At 44.5% G+C, this 17,361-nt stretch overlaps 1 protein-coding gene across 1 annotated transcript in view; it reads right to left on the reverse strand.

The window, feature by feature from the left end:
- Positions 1-17,128, reverse strand: part of LOC147087236 (Fc receptor-like protein 5) — a 44,108-nt gene extending 26,980 nt beyond the window's left edge. Inside the window, exons 1-3 of the mRNA XM_085978128.1 lie at positions 17,110-17,128; positions 4,668-4,961; positions 2,598-2,891 (exon numbers count right to left, since the gene is read on the reverse strand). Of these exons, the coding sequence (XP_085834254.1) occupies positions 2,598-2,891; positions 4,668-4,961; positions 17,110-17,128 (607 nt within the window). The remainder of the gene's footprint in view (positions 1-2,597; positions 2,892-4,667; positions 4,962-17,109) is intronic.
- Positions 17,129-17,361: the final 233 nt, after the last annotated feature.

Here is a 17,361-nt window from a genome sequence, read left to right on the forward strand (position 1 = left end):
AACAGAAATGGATTGCTGCATTTTCTTGTGCCGTCAAATGTTGGTAACTCAATTACCATTGTGACGTGAAAAATTGAAAGGTCCGTATCAGTGGTTGAGATTCTATAAAAGGGGAACTGATGGTTTCAAACAGAAGTGGGACATAAAATAAACCAGCTGGGGATCCAGTTCAATAACGTGGGCTCATCGATGCAATGTCCCTCTTTGATACCAAGAGAAGGGTTGGATTGAATTCACAATTCTACTAACTTTGTGGAGCCATAACCTGATTAACCAGAGTGAACAACTCCCATGAAACGTGGGGATGTGCATTTCATATGAAGGAATTCATTTTTGCTGGAATTTAGGACGTGGGCGTCGTTGGCAAGGCCGACATTTACTGCCCAACCCCAGTTGCCCTTGAGATGATTGCCAGCCCACTTCTTGAATCCACTTGTGTTCCCACAATGCTGTTTGGTACGGACTTTCAGGCCTTTGAGCGAGCGACACAGAAGGAACGCCAGATAAAGTTCCCAGTCAGGATGGCGTCTGACTTGGATGTGGAACTGGGAGATGATGCTGTTCCCATGCAGCTGCTGCCATCGTCCTTTCTGATGATGGAGGTCGTGGGTGTGCGGAGTGCCGTCAAAATGCAACCCATTGAGTGATATGGAATGTTACAATGTGCTTAAGTTAAATATTTCACATATCAGGATGATTTTGAAAATCTCATTCTGCAGTTCCGGTTTTCTGACTGAGAATCTGTAATCTGACATGGCCAGCCAATCTGGCGGTGTCTCGTGAATTGACCATACATTCAGTGGAATAAAAACATATCAGGATGATGACATTTGGCATTAAACATTTCGCTGTGGTAGGCCCAGAGATTTAGGGAGTAAAATTTGAAATCAGGGACTTTGATTGTGTAATTATAATAGCCAGCCTGCAGTTCCCCTGTCAGAATGGCTTGTCTTCACATCGCTAATTATCGGGTCTCTCAGCTCCATCACACAGCATTCCCTCAGTACTCAGTCACAGGGGCAATTGTAAACTAGCACGATATTACAATCCATTCAAGTCAATACAGGTTATAATTGGGCGGAGAATAAAACGGGAGGCCGATCACTCTCCGCCTCTTTCCCGCCTGGAGAATGTGGTTACAGTTACTCTCCAAGTTTGGCCACGGGCTGCGCTGTCATGATTCTTTGGCCGGGTTGAATTAACAAAATTCTGACACAATGAGGTAATCATTAGTCCTGTACAGTAGCCTAAAACAAGCGATAGCCCATCATCAGCCCGTTTTACACATCACCGGACTTTCGTTCCCATTGCCTACAATGGAATCTGAATTCATGGGGTGTGAAACGGGAGGCTGATTTGCATTCGCTCGTTTTGCGCTTCCGCCCGTGACGATTTTCATCCCATTATCTCCAGTAACGCCCCTTGCCGCTAATAGATTCATAGGGTCTGAATGCAGGGTCAGTGTTACAGGGATCCTGTCAAGATTTGAGCAATAAGGACAAAACGTAACCCCACTATTTAAGAAAGGAGGGCGAGAGAAAATGGTGAACTGCAGACCAGTTGACCTGACATCAGTATTCGAGAAAAAGCTAGAATCTATTATTAAGGACTTAGTAAAAGGGCACTTCGAAAATAATAATAGGATTGGCAGAGTCAACATGGATTTATGAAATGGTAAACGTGTTTGCCAAATTTGTTGGAGGTTTTTGAGGTTGTAACTAGCAGAATAGATAAGTGGGAACCAGTGGATATGGTGTTTTTGGATTTGCAGAAGGCATTCTATAAGTTGCCACACAATAGTTTATTAAACAAAATTAATGCTCATTCGATTGGTGGTAATATACTAGCATGTATAGAGGATCAGTTAACGGACAGAAAACAGAGAGTAGGAATAAACGGGTCATTTGCAGGTTGGCAGGCTGTAACTGGTGGGATACCGCAAGATCAGTGCTTGGGCCTCAGCTATTCACAATCTATAGCAATGATTTGGATGAGGGGACCGAATTTATTATATCTATGTTTTCTGATGATACATAGCAGGGTTGGAACATAAGTTGTGAGCAGGATGCAATGAGGCTTCAAGGGGATACAGACAGGCTATGTAATTGGGCAAGAACACGGCAATTTGAACATAATGTGGAGAAATGTGAGGCTACCTCCAAGGTGCGCAGTCTCAGATTAAGGGGTCCGCCATTTAGGAATGAGATGAGGAGAAATTTCTCCTCTGTGAGGGTCAAGAATCTTTGTAAATCATTACCTCAGAGGGTTGTGAAGGCTCAGTCGTTTAGTATATTCAAGACAGGTAGATATGTTTTTGAATATTTAAGAATCAAGGGATATGGGGATATTGCAGGAAAGTACAGATGATGTAGAACATTAGCAATGGTCTTATTGAATGGCGGAGCAGACTTGAAGGTTCAAATGGCCTACTCCTGCTCCTATTTCTTAAGTTCTTATATTCGTAAAACCAATTCTGTTATATTCCTCTCTCCTAATATTAAACCATTAATTCTGTTACAGTGATTAAAGCAGAAATTAATAAACATACCACGAGTGATGATAAAACATATGAAAAATCTCTGCTCCCTGTCACTCACCTGCTACAATAACCGTCACGTACGCGCTTCGTAGGGAGTCAAACTGCCTTCCATTGACGGAGGTCCTATATTGGCACTGGTACCACCCTGCTTGGTCTGTACTGGTAACCGGGATTGTTCCAATGTTGTTCTTTGTGACAAATTGTTCGGATTGCAGATATTGATCATCTTTGTAAAAGTAGAAGTTATTATCACGACTATCTCCAGTCATGTTGCAGGTAATGGTGACCGTCTCTCCTACTACATATGCCCCAGTCGGTTGATCAAGCGATATCAGTGGTATTGTTAGTGGACCTGTGGTAAAATAAATAGAAAGTACAATGTGAAATGGATCTGCGGATTTTCATGTGCAGTGCAAGGTTGGGAACTCACTGATGAATGTGTGGTGTTGAAGCACAGTTTCATATCAGATAGAGAGATTCCACAAAAGGGGAGTTCGGAATTTGATTACACAGAAGGAAAGACTTGCATTTCTATAGTGCCCTTCATGACCTTGTGACGTCCCAAAGCAAGTTACAGCCAATTTAGTACTTTTGAACTGTAGCCGCTGTTGTAACATAGGATTTTGAATGGCGGAGCAAAATAACCTAAATAAGCTCCAGTTCTCTGTACAATGCCCGGTTTTAAGCCAGAGATTTTACTCTGGGATACGAGCGGAACACGTAAAAGGTTGCTTTCAAATGCCCAGTGCATCTAATTTAGCCCAGATGAAGATGCGATCAGAAAGATTAAAAGGCTCCATTGTACTCACAGTGCGAGCGCTACCAGTTCAAGTATGAAACCTCCGCCAATCTCAGTGAGGCTGAGACCGTCACACATTTCAAATAACTGAATTGTTTTGGTGGGCCCGATATTATTGTTATCGTTACCGCTGGAATAGTCGCTGGCATATCCAGCAACTACTGTCCATCCCTAGCTTCCCATTCAGAATGTGACGGGTGGCCTTCTAATTGAATCGCAGCAAGTCCGGTGAGGTCAAAGTGTATAACAAAATAGTGAGTACTAAGATTTGGATCTAGCGACGATGAAGGAACAGCAGGATCGTGTGTGATGTGGAGTTGATTTTGAGGTGTTGGTGCACCCATGCGCCTGCTACCCCTGTCGTTCTAGGAGCGAGAGGTCGTGGGTGTGGGAGGTGCTGCTCAAGAAGTCTTCATGAGTTGCTGCAGTGCATCTTGTAGATGGTATGCATTGCAGCCACATTGCGCTGGTGGTGGTTGGAGTAAATGTTTAAGGTGGTGGCTGGCGTGCCAATCCAGCAGGCTGCTTTGTCCTGGTTGGTGTCAAGGTTCCTGAGTTCGAGCTACACTCATCCAGGCAAGTGGAGAGTAATCCATCACATTCCTGACTTGTGCATGCAGATGGTGGAGTGCCTTTTCGGAGTCAGGAGGTGAGTTATTCGCCGCAGAATTTCTCACCTCAGATCTGCTCTAGCAGCCGTAGTGTTTATATGGAGGGAAATTTGCAATTGATGTTTTTGTTTGTGAATTTGTTGGTGATGGTTTCCCCATGTGCATGCTGCCCTGGTCCTCCTGGGTGGAGAAGGTCACCTGTTTGTGAGTTGCTGCCGAAATGCAATGCAGAGACTGATCTGGAACCTCACAATGTAATTAGATTAAAATACAGGACCATTTTGCAAGTCTCGGCACGCAGATTCTGTTCCCTGACAGCGTAACCTGTAATGTTTCAACGCCAGTCAGTCTGGAGAGGTTTCTGACGTGACGTTACATTCAGTGGACGTAAATCCCTGGCGCCGTGCTGTCATTGTGGCATTAAACTTTGATAGTTCGAACATGTAGAGGATAATTTTTCTTAGGTGGTTCCTTGAAACAAGTGGTCACGATTCGATTTTACACAAATAAATAAATGGAAATCATTATCAGGCGAGGCATAAAACGGGTGGACAAATCCTGTCTACAGTTGAGCAATAAGATCAAATCCCATTAGGTTATCTTCTTCTCTCCTAATAATAAACCATTCATATTGTTCCAATGATTAAAGCATGATTGTATAAAGAATTTCAGGAGCTTGAAAAAAACATACTAAAATCCTCTGCTCCCTGTCACTCACCTGTTACAGTGACCGTCACAGACTCGCTGAGGTGAGATTCTAACCACCTTCCATGAACGAAGATATCATATCGGCACTGGTACCGCCCTCCTTGGTCTTTACTGGTAACCGGGAATGTTCCAACATTGTCCTTTGTGACAATTTGATCGGAGTACAGCCGTTGATTATATTTGTAAAAGTAAATGGTTTTATAGCGATAATCTCCGGTCACAGTGCAGGTAATGGTGACTGTCGCTCCTACTACATAAAGCCCAGTCGGTTGGTCAACAGATATCACTGGCGCTGTTAGCGGATCTGTGGTAAAATACATAGAAATAGCCTTTAGAATTGGATCTGCGGACTTTCATGTGCAGTGCCAGGTTGGGAACTCAATGTTGATTGTGCAGTGTTAAAGTGCAGTTTCACATTGCTTACAGAGATTCCACAAAAGGTGAGTTCGGGATTTGATTACAAGGAAACAAAGAAAGATTTGCATTTCTGTAGCACCTTTCATGAACGCGGGACGTCCAAAATCACTTTGCAGACAATTTATTACTTTTGCAGTGTATTCGCTGTTGTAATGTAGGAAATCAAACGGCGGTGCCAAAGAACCTAAATCAGCTCGAGTTTGCTGTCAAAAGTCTGGTTTAAGGCTGAACATTTTACTCTGGGATACGAGCAGAACAAAGAAGTTTGCTTTGAAAAGCCCAGTGCTGCGAATTTAGCCCAGGTGATGATGCGATCTGAGAGAGCGAAAGTCACCATTGTACCCGCACCGTTACTGGAACCAATGCAATTATGAATCCTCCACCAAGGGAAGGGCATTAGAAACCAATCTCAGCGAGGCTGTGACGGTCACACATTTCAAATAATTGACAAGTTTTGGTGGGCCCGCAATATTGTTATCATTACCGCTGTGACAGTCACTGGCATGGCCAGCAACTGCTGACCTTCATTAGTTTTCCCTTCAGAAGGTCGGTGGCCTTCTAATTGAACCCATTCAGGATGGTGTGGAACTTGGAGGGAACTTTGAGGTGATGGTGTTCCCATGTGCCTGCTGCCCTTAATTCGAAAAAAAGGAGTGAACAACCTGCTAAACTCCTTGGATTCACATTTGAAACTGTGGGCCCACCAAAAGCTTTCAAAGAGATTTCCAATTAGTCTCAACCGCTGCCCTTTTCCCGGAGCCATACAGCTATTCCGTTTTTAGGTATTCATTCAATTCTATTTGGAGGGTAATATTCAATCTGTTTCCACCACCAATTCAGGCACTTCATTCCAGATCATAAAAACTCGCTTTGGAAAACAATTCACTTTTTATCCATCCTGGTTCTTTTGCCAATTAATTTAAATCTTTGTCCTTTGGTTGCAGTTTCTTTTTATTCATTCTATCGATACGCGTCATAGTTTGGAACAACTCTATTGATACTCCAATTATTATTTTCTGCTCCAAGCGTATAACCCCACCTTATCTAGTCTGTCCACATCAAACTACCCGGGGTTATAAGGCACAGAGCTACGTGATGGCTAGCAGAGAGAGAAATACAAAGAGAGGGAGAGAGATTGAGACAGAGATAGACAGGAACAGCGTGGGAGAGGAAGAGAGAGAGATCACGACAAATCAAAGATAGCATCCAGAGAGAGGAAAGAACAATTAACAGGTTAAATGGATTCGCAAATGAAGTGGAAGAGAGCACACGATAGAAAGAGAAGACGACAGAAAGATGAATAACAGGATTGGGAGAGAAACAGAGAGAGAAGGACTGCGAGAATCATTGAGCAATGGAACGAGGGGGAATCAGCGAGACTGGATAAGGGAGATAAAGGGAGAGCGAGGGCTGAAGGCCGTACAAGTCTAAGCTCTGGACCGTACTATCTGACAGGGTCGTGGTAACAGATTCCAGAGGAACTCTCGAAAGGCAATTGGACATGTACTTGAAGATGACTAATTTGCAGGATTAAGCGAAAAGCTGAGGAATGGGACTAAAATGGGCCACTCTTTCCAAAAGCCGGGACAGGCAGGCCGGGCCAAATTGCCTCCGTCTGTGCTGTAAATCTTCATGATTCCATGATTGTATGATCAACCGAAATATAAAAGGGATTTAAATTACTGATCTACATTTGCATTGGTGTCTCTCTGGGTAAAGAGTTTCTCTTTAATCCCCGATTAGCATCATTAGTGACGAGCTTCTATTTATGGAACTTATTTCTGGTCTCCCCCACATGTGGACTGATCTTTTCTGCGTCTGCCCTGGCAAAACTTTTAAAAAAACTTAAAGACCTACATCAGATCCCCATCTCCAGTCCTCCCTTTTCTAGAGAAAGGAACGCAAACCTGTTCCATCTTTCCTGATAGATATAGCCTTTCAGTTCTGGTATCCTCCTTGTCAATATGCATTGCACCTTCTTCAGTGCTTCGATATCCATTTTATAAAATGGAGGCCAGGACTCTGCACAGTGCTCCAAGTGCAGTAAAACCCTCGACTATAAATTGCACCTTCTCCAGTGCTTCGATATCCAGTTGATAATATGGAGACCAGAACTCGGCAAAGTGCTCCAAGTGTAGTAAAACCCTGGTCTATACATTGCACCTTTTCCAGTGCTTCGATATCTATTTTATACAATGGGGACCAGGACTCTGCACCGTGCTCCAAGTTTAGTGTAACTCAGGTCTATACATTGCACCTTCTCCAGTGCTTCGATATCCATGTGATAATATGGAGACCAGGACTCTGCACAATGTCCAAGTGTAGTTAAACCCTGGTCTATACATTGCACCTTCTCCAGTGCTTCGATATCCATTTTATAAAATGGAGACCAGGACTCTGCAGAATGCTCCAAGTGTAGTAATACCCTGGTCTATACAAGGTTAACTTATAAACAAAGAACAGAGAAAAATAGGAGCAGGAGTAGGCCGTTCGGCACTTCGAGCCTGCACCGCCATTCAATATGATCATGGCTGATCCTCTAACTCAATACCATATTCCCGCTCTCTCCCCATACCCCTTGATGCCTTTTGCGTCTAGAAATCTATCTATCTCCTTCTTCAAAACAATCAGTTACTTGGCCGCCACAGCCTTCTGAGGTAGAGAATTACACAGGTTCACTACCCTGTGAGTGACGAAATTTCTCCTCATCACAGTCCTACATGTACTACCCCGTATCCTGAGACTGTGAACCCTCGTTATATACCCCCAGCCAAGGGAAATATCCTCTTTGTATCGAGTCGGTCTAGTCCTGTCACAATTTTATACGTTTGAATGAGATCCCCTCTCATTCTTCTAAACTCTAGAGAATAGAGGCCTAGTCGACCCAATCGCTCCTCATACGACAGCCCTGCCATCCCATGAATCAGTCTGGTGAACCTTCGCTGCACTCCCTCTATGGCAAGTATATCCTTTCTGAGGTAAGGATACCTGAACTGCATACAATACTCCTGGTGTGGTCTCACCAAGGCCCTGTACAGGTGTAGTAAGACAGCTTTTTTCCTGTATTCAAATAAGAACATAAGAACATAAGAAGTAGGACAAGGAGTAGGCCATATGGCCCCTCGGGCCTGCTCCGCCATTCATTAGTATCATGGCTGATCCGAACCTGGACTCAGGTCCACTTCCCTGCCCGCTCCCATAACCCTTACTTCCCTTATAAGCTAGGAAACTGTCTATGTCCGTTTTAAATGTATTTAATGTTGCAGCTTCCACAGATTTGCTACCCTCTGAGTGAAGAAGTTTCGCCTCATCTCAGTTTTGAAACGGCAGCCCCTTCTTCTAAGATTATGACCCCTAGTTCTAGTCTCACCCATCAGTGGAAACATCCTCCCGGCATTCACCCGATCAAGCCCCCTCACAATCTTATATGCTTAGATAAGATCGACACTCATTCTTCTGAGTCCCAATGAGTAGAGGCCCAACCTACTCAACCTGTGCTCATAAGTGAACCCCCTCATCTCCGGAATCAACCGAGTGAACCTTCTCTGAACTGACTCGAGAGCAAATATATCTTTTCTTAATTATGGAAACCAAAACTGTACGCAGTATTCCAGGTGTGGCCTCAGCAGTACCCTGTATAACTGAAGCAAGACTTCCCTGCTTTTATACTCCATTCCCCTTGCAATAAAACCCAAGATTCCATTGGCCTTCCTGATCACCTGCTGTACCTGCATAACAACCTTCTGTGTTTCATGCACCAGGACACCAGATCCCTTTGTACTGTAGCACTTTGCAGTTTCTTTCCACTTAGATATAACTTGCTCTTTGATTTTTCTGCCAAAGTGCATAACCTCACACTTTCCAACATTATATTCCATCTGCCAAATTTCTGCCCACTCACTTAGCCTGTCTATGTCCATTTGCAAGGTTTTTTATGTCCCCCTCACTCACTGCTTTCCCTCCCAAATCATCTTGCAATGAAGGCCAACATACCATTTGCCTTCCTAACTGATTGCAGCACCTGCATGTTTGCTTTCAGTGACTGGTGTACAAGGACAGCCAGTTCCTTTTGTACATCAGTATTTCCCAAATTTTCAACATTTATGTAATACTCTACATTTCTGTTTTTCGAACCGAAGTGGATAATTTCACATTTATGCACGTTATACTACCATGTATTTGCCCACTCACTCAACTTGTCTAAATCGCCTTGAATCCTCTTTGCCTTCTCCTCATAACTCACAAATCCCACCAAATTCGTGTCGTCAGCAAACATGGAAATATTACATATTTCCCTCATCCAAATCATTGATATATATTGTGAATAGCTGGCGCCCAGGCACTGATCCCTATGGCACCCTGAAAAGATCAATTTCTTCCTACCCTCAGTCTCCTGTCTGTTAAACAATTTTCTCTCCCTGCCGGTATATTACTCCCAATCGCATGTGTTTTATTTTTGCACACTGAACTCTTGTGTGGAACTTTATCAAAGGCATTCTGAAAATCCAAATACTCCATGTTAACAGTTTCTCCCTTATATATCTGCCAGTTACATCCTCAAACATTCCAGTAGGTTGGTCAAACACGGTTTTCTTTTCAAAGTAAGGCTTTTGACAAAGACTCGCATGGGAGACTGGTCAAGAAGGTTAGAGCCCATGGGATCCAGGCCAATTTGGCACATTGGATCAAAATTGTCTTAGTGGCAGGAGGCAGAGGGTGATGATCGCAGGTTCCTTTTATGACTGGAAGCCTGTGTACAGTGGTGTACTGCAGGGGTCAGTGCATGTTCCGTTGCTCCTTGTAGTATACATCAATAATTTATGTGAGAAGTCACACAACACCAGGTTATAGTCCAATAGCTTTCTTTGAAATCACAAGCTTTCAGAGCGCTGCTCCTTCGTCAGCTGAAGTGGAGAGATGCATATAGGCACAGCATATATAGTCAGAGAGCACTGCCAGATGATTGCAGGTAATCCTTCTAAGTGCCCTTTATCACACCTCGGCAGAGAGATAATCACAGCAATCAAAGGTGTGAATCGAGTCCCAACAGGTCAGTGAGGAAAACATTACATCAAAGAATAATGAGGTGGGGTCATAAGGGGTCAAATGTTGCAGATGCTGGGGTCTGTATGAAAAACAATAAACAAGCAAAAAACAATTTTTTGCCTGAAATCACAGCAGGTCTGGCCGCAGCTGTGTAGAGATAACAAGCCAATGACTACTCGAGTCTGGATGACTATACGTCAGGTGGGGTTAGTTGTAGCGTGACATGAACCCAAGATCCCGGTTGAGGCCATCCTAATGAGTGCGGAACTTGGCTATCAGTTTCTTTCGACGATTTTGCGTTGTCGTGTGTCTCGAAGGCCACCTTGGAGAATGCTTACCCGAAGATCAGAGGCTGAATGTCCTTGACTGCTGATGTATTCCCCGACTGGAAGGGAACACTCTTGCCTGGCGATTGTTGTGTGTTGTCCATTCATCCGTTGTCACAGTGTCTGCATGTTCTCGCTGACATACCATGCTCCGGGGAATCCTTTCCTGCAACGTATGAGGTAGACAACTTTGGCCGAGTCACATGAGCATGTACCATGTACCTGGTGGGTGGTGTCCTCACGAGTGATGATGGTAGCTGTGTTGATGATCTGGCATGTCTTGCAGAGTTTGCCGTGGCAGGGTTGTGTGATGTCGTGGTCACTGTTCCCCTGTAAGCTGGGTAATTTGCTGCGAACGAAGATCTGTTTGAGGTTAGGCGGCTGTTTCAAGGTGAGTACTGGAGGCGTGGGGATGCCCTTAGTGAGGTGTTCGTCGTCATCGATGACATGTTGAAGGCTGCGAAGAACATGGCGTAGTTTCTCTGCTCCGGGGAAGTACTGGACGACGAAGGGTACTCTGTTCGTTGTGTCCCGTGTTTGTATTCTGAGGAGGTCTATGCGATTTCTGCTGTGGCCCGTCGGAACTGTCGATCGAAGAGTCGAGCGTCATATCCCGTTCTTACGAGGGCGTCTTTCAGCGTCTGTAGGTGTCCATCGCGTTCCTCCTCCTCTGAGCAGATCCTCTGTATTCACAAGGCTTGTCTATAGGGGATGGCATCTCTAACGTGGTTAGGGTGGAAGCTGGAGAAGTGGAGCATCATGAGATTTTCCGTTTCAGGAAAGGATGCCCCAGATCATGGTACATCAGCGAGGCCATGCAGAAACTGCGACAACGGATGAGCGGATACCGCACAACAATCGCCAGGCAGGAGTGTTCCCTTCCAGTCGGGGAACACTCAGCTCCGAACTTCGGGTAAGCATTCTCCAAAGCGGCCTTCAAGACACACGACAATGCTCTACACATGTGCGGCCGGGCCTGCTGTGATTTCCAGCAAAAAATTGTTTTTTGCTTGTTTTTTGTTTTTCATACAGACCCCAGCATCTGCAGCATTTGACCCCTTATGACACCACCTCTTTGTTCTTTGATGTAATGTTTTCCTGACTGATCTGTTTGGACACCATTCACACCTTCGATTGCTATGATTATCTCTCTGCCGAGGTGTGATAAAGGGCAGTTAGAAGGTTTACCTGTAACCATCTGGCAGTGCACTCTGACTCTATATTCTGTGCTTGTATGCATCTCTCCACTTCACCCGATGAAGGAGAAGCGCTCCGAAAGCTTGTGATTTCAAATAAAGCTGTTGGACTATAACATGATGTTTTCTGATTTCTCACATTTGTCCACACAAGTCCAACACTGGCATCTCCACAATATCAATAATTTAGATATGGATGTAGGAGGTATGATCAGGAAGTTTGCAGATGACACGGAAATTAGTGGAGTGGAAGACAGCAAGAGGGAAGCCTCATGCTACTGAACGATATAGACGGGTTGATTTGATATGCAGAACAGTGGAAAATTGAATTTAACCCTGATAATTCTGAGGTGATGCATTTTGTGAGGACTAACAAGGCAAGGGAATATACAATGAATGGCAGGATCGTAGGGAGGACAGAAGATCAGAAGGACCTTGGTGTGCATGTACATAGATCCCTGAAGGCAGCAGGGCAGGTAGATAACGTGGTTCAAACGCATATGGGACACTTGCCTTCCTTCGCCGAGGCATAGAATATAAAAGCAGGGAGGTTATGATGGAGCTGTACAAAACGCTAGTTAAGCCACACTATAGGAAGGATTTGATTGCATTGGAGAGGGCGCAGAGGAGATTCATCAGGATGTTACCTGGGCTGGAGCGTTTCAGCTATGAAGAGAGACTGGACAGGCTAGGGTTGTTTTCTTTATAGCAGAGAAGACTGAGTGGGGACCTGATTAAGGTGTACAAAATTATATGGGGCACAGATATGGTAGATAGAAAGGAACTTTTCCCCTTAGTAGAGGGGTCAATATCCAGGGTGATAGTTTCAAGGTAAGAGGCTGGAGGTTTAGAGGGGATTTGAGGAAAAACTTTTTTACCCAGAGGGTGGTTGGAATCTGGACCTCACGCCTGAAAGTGTGGAAGAGGCAGGAACCCTCACAACATTCAAGAAGCATTTAGATGAGCACTTGAAACGCCATAGCATACAAGGCTACGGATCAAGTGCTGGGAAGTGGGATTAGAACAGATAGGGCTTGATGGCCGGCGTGGACACGATGGGTCGATGGGCCTCCTTCTGTGCTGTATAACTGTATGAATCTCTGATTATTTTGCTCATTTATATCACAATTCCCCTGCCTGATGTCTATGTCTACATTGTCCTTCTCCATCGTAAACACAGACGCAAAATATTCATTTTAAACCTCAACTACATCTTCTGGCTCTACACACAAATTGCCACTGTGGTCCCTATGGGCCCTACTCTTTCCCTGGTTATCCTCTTGCATTTAATATACTTATATATAGCACTTGGAAAATAGTGACAGGATCGGACAAAGTCAGCATGGATTTGCAAAAGTTAAATCATGATAGACTAAACTACTGGAATTTTTGAGGATTTAACTGGTAGAATAGATAAGGGAGAACGAGTGCATGTGGTGTATTTGGACTTTCAGAAGGCTTTCGATAAGATCCCGCACAAGAGTTTAGCGTGTAACTTTAAAGAACATGGGATTGGGGGCAAGTTACTGAATTGGATAGAGAACTGGTTGGCAGATAGGATGCAAAGAGTTGGAATAAACAGTTATTTTTCCGAGTGGTAGGCAGTGACTAGTGGGGATCGGTGCTAGGACCCCAGCTAATCACAATATATATGAATGATCTAGACGATGGAACTAGTTGTAATGGGGCAGAAATTCGGGTCGGGGGCTTGCCGCGCGTGCATGCCCCCGATCTACACTTACCCGACGCGCTGGCCGTTGAGCATCAGTGACGCCTGGAATTCCTGTTTTAAAATGTTGACTCCCGGGCAGCGTCTGACGTCACGCCGCCCAGGAGTGCAGCCAGCGCGAAGCCTGGAGCACGCAGTGCGAGTGAGACACGCCCCTTGAGGTCTCATTTTAAAAGGACACGCCCCCATTGTTTCTCACAAGCTGCAAAGCATTTTTACATGTAGAGCAGCATTTTAAACAGGTTTTTGGTATTTTTAAGAAGTTTTTGATAACTTTTATAAACGTTTACTTTTTTTGAAGAATCTGAAGTAGTTTTAAACAGAATTAAAGCCTTTTAAAAGCCGTGAAAGCATTTTTTTCATTCCATTTATTTAATTAGCAACGTCGTCGTCGTATGTGTCTTCACAGTGTTCCCTTTTGGGGAAATGTATGAAGTGGTGGAAGGATTTCTGGCCGTGATTAACGCTCCTTCTGTGATCGTAACCATCTTTGCACCAGCCATTAGGGTGGTTAGACCTATGGCGGGAGGCTTTTACGGGCTCCCGCAACCTATATGAAGGGGGGGGCCACCCACACCTATGGACGCAAATATCCCAATTGATGTCTACCCAGAATTTAGTGCCGGAGCTCCGACTCCACTTGCCGGGACTGTCTTGAGTGAGGTTAGAAACCCTACGCCGTGTGGCCCAGCGGCGGGGATGCTACCACTACGCCAAAGGCCCACTCACATTAGCAACGTGAAATGGCTGGAATGAGCACAATTCACGGCATTAAAATATCTCACAATTGAACTGATGATGACCTCAGCAATCTCCTCAACGCGGTGGAGGCGCAGCGCCTGCTCATCATTGGTAATGAGAAGTCCAAGGCGCCGCAAAAAGGACAGATGATAGCTTGGTCTTTCAAGTGGCAGCATAGGGCTCCAGGCACGGGGAGGGAAAAGGCGCAGGAAATGTATGGGTGTCACCTTTTGCACGGAGTGGGCCTTTTGCATAGCGGTAAGCATCCCCGCTGCTGGGCCAGAAGGAATAGGGTTGCGAGCCCCGCTCCAGACAGTCCCGGCAAGTGGAGTCGGAGCTCCAACTATAAATTCTGGGTGGACATCCAGTGGGATACTTGCGTCCGCGGGTGTGGGTGCCCCCCCCCTCAGATGGGTTGTGGGAGCCCGTAAAACCCTCACGCCATAGGACTAACCACCCTAATGGCTGGTATGAAGATGGTTATGGTCACGGAAAGAGTGCTAACATGGCCAGAAATCCTTCCACCACTTCATACAGATCCCGAAAGGGAACAGTGTGAGGATACGTACGACGATAACCTCTTGCGCAATGCACCTCCTTGGACCCACAGTCGCAGATGCGAGGGGGCAAATCGTGCAATTGTTAAATTTTTCATTTTATTGACATGTAAAATGTTGGCCCAGTAATTCCGTTCCAAATGCGTGAGTACGATCGGGGTGCTCACGCATCTGGCAGGAGGAAATGCCGGTTTTCAGCATGCACAGCGCATGCGGGGAAAACCGGCATTTCCTGTCCTCTGAATGAAGGGGTTCAGAGGCAGAACGCATGCAACTGCACAGGCAGCGCGTGCGCAGTGAAATTCGCCGGTTTCATTCATGCTTTCATTGAGGTTAAGTCCTTACAACTTACACATGAAAAAAGCATGAGTACAGTTGCTCCAGAGGCTGCGGAGGAAGATATATTTTATCGTGGAGCTTCTGAAAGGCAATATTTTTGTTTGGGAAAGGGAGGAAAGTTATTTTAAGAAATGCTGAGCTAAGTTTTAAAGTTTTTTTTTTTTTTAAAACGGGTTTTCAGTACTTTAGGTAGAAGGAGCAATTGTGGCTATGTGAATTGAATTTGCTGTGTTTATTAAATGTGAAAATGACGCCAACATTTTTAAGAAAGAAACTTTTCATCAGTAATATATTCTTTTAAGTAATTATGTATGTATGTCTGTATATATTCCTTTGTGTATATGTATGTATATATTCCTTTACTTGTGTATGAATGTATGTTTTTAATTATGACTTTCAGAGAAAGTAACTTATTGGAAAATCATAATTAAATACATACCTTCATACACATTAGTAAAGGAATATATACATATACGTAAAGGAATATATTCGGATATATATACATAATTACTTAAAAGAATATATTACTGATGAACCGTTTCTTTCTTAAAAATGTTGGAAATGTTACATTACTCAATTTAGAACAGTCATTTTCACATTTAATAAACACAGCAAATTCAATTCACACAGCCACAATTGCTCCTTTTACCTACAGTACTGAAAACCCGATTAAAAAAGAAATTAAACATTAAAACTTATCTCATCATTTCTTAAAATAACTTTCCTCCCTTTCCCAAACAAAAATATTGCCTTTCGGAAGCTCCACGATAAAATATATCTTCCTCCGGAGCCTCTGGATCAACTTTACACATGCTTTCTTCATGTGTAAGTTGTAAGGACTGAACCTCACTGAATCCATGAATGAAATTGATGAAGTTCACTGCGCACGCACTGCCTGTGCAGTCGCATGCGCTGTGCCTCTGAACCCCTTCGTTCAGAGGACAGGAAACGCCAGTTTTCTCCGCATGCGCTGTGCATGCTGAAAACCGGCATTTCCGCCGGCCAGACGCGTGAGTACCCCGACCGTAGGCACGCGTTTGGAACGGAATTACTGGGCCAATATCTCCAAGTTTGCAGACGTCATAAAGCTGGTTGGGCGTGTGTGCTGTGAGGAGGATGCCGAGACAGTCCAGTATGATTTGGAGAGGTCGGATTATTCGGAAGATGCATGGCAGATGCAGTATAATGTGGATAAATGCGAGATTATTCACTATCGTGGCAAAAACAGGAAGGAAGGCAGATTATTATCTGAACGGCAATAGATTGGGAGCAAGGGAAGTGCAACGCAACATGGGTGTCCTTGTTCACCGGTCGCTGAAGATAAGCATGCAGGTGCAACAGGTGGATAAGAAGGCAAATGGTATTTTGGCCTTCGTAGCGAGAGGATTCGAGTATAGGAACAAAGATGTCTTTCCACAGTTGTACAGGGCCTTGGTGAGACCACACCTTGAGTATTGTGTGCAGTTTTGGTCGCCTTATCTGAGGAAGGAGGTTCTTGCCATGGAGGGCGTGCAGCGAAGACTCACCAGACTGATACCTGGGATGGCAGGAATGACGTATGAGGAGAGATTGGGTCGATTGGGCTTATACTCGCTGGAGTTTAGAAGAATGAAAGGGGATCTCATTGAAACTTATAACATTCTAACAGGACTGGATAGACTAGATGCAGGATGGCAGTTCCCGATGGCGGGGGAGTCCAGAACCAGGGGCCACAGTCCAAAGATAAGGGGTAAGCCATTTAGGACAGAGATGAGGAGGATTTTCTTCACCCAGAGAGTGGTGAACCTCTGGAGTTCTCTACCATCGAAGGCTGTTGAGGCCAATTCATTAAATATATTCAAGAAGGAGTTAGATATATTTCTTAAGGCTAAAGGGATCAAGGGATATGGGGAGAAAGCAGTGACAGGATACTGAATTTGGATGATCAGCCATGATCTCATTAAATGGCGGAGCAGGCTCGAGAGACCGAATTGCCTACTCCTGCTTCTATCTTCTATGTTTCTATTTTTCTATTATACAACTTGAGATTTTGCTTTATTTTGCCCTCCAGTGTTTTTTCATGCCCCTCATCGCTCTCCTAATCGCATATATAAGTACCCACCTGCACTTTCTCTATTCATCTTGGACTTCCAATGTTTTCATTCCTATGTATCTGCCAGAAGCCTGCCTTTTTTTCCTAATCCATTCTTGTATGTCCCTTGACATCCAGTGTGCGATGGGTTTGTTGGTCCCACCGTTGACCTGTACGAGAACATGATGCCGTTGTACTCTCTCTATTTCCTTTCTGAAAGACTCACACTACTCTGATGTGCATTTCCCTACAATTAGCTGGTCCCAGTCCACTTTGGTCAGA

Source organism: Somniosus microcephalus, unplaced genomic scaffold, assembly GCF_052327205.1.
Source record: "Somniosus microcephalus isolate GS21.2 unplaced genomic scaffold, FLI_Smic_1.0 unresolved_chr6, whole genome shotgun sequence".
NCBI lineage: Eukaryota > Metazoa > Chordata > Chondrichthyes > Squaliformes > Somniosidae > Somniosus > Somniosus microcephalus.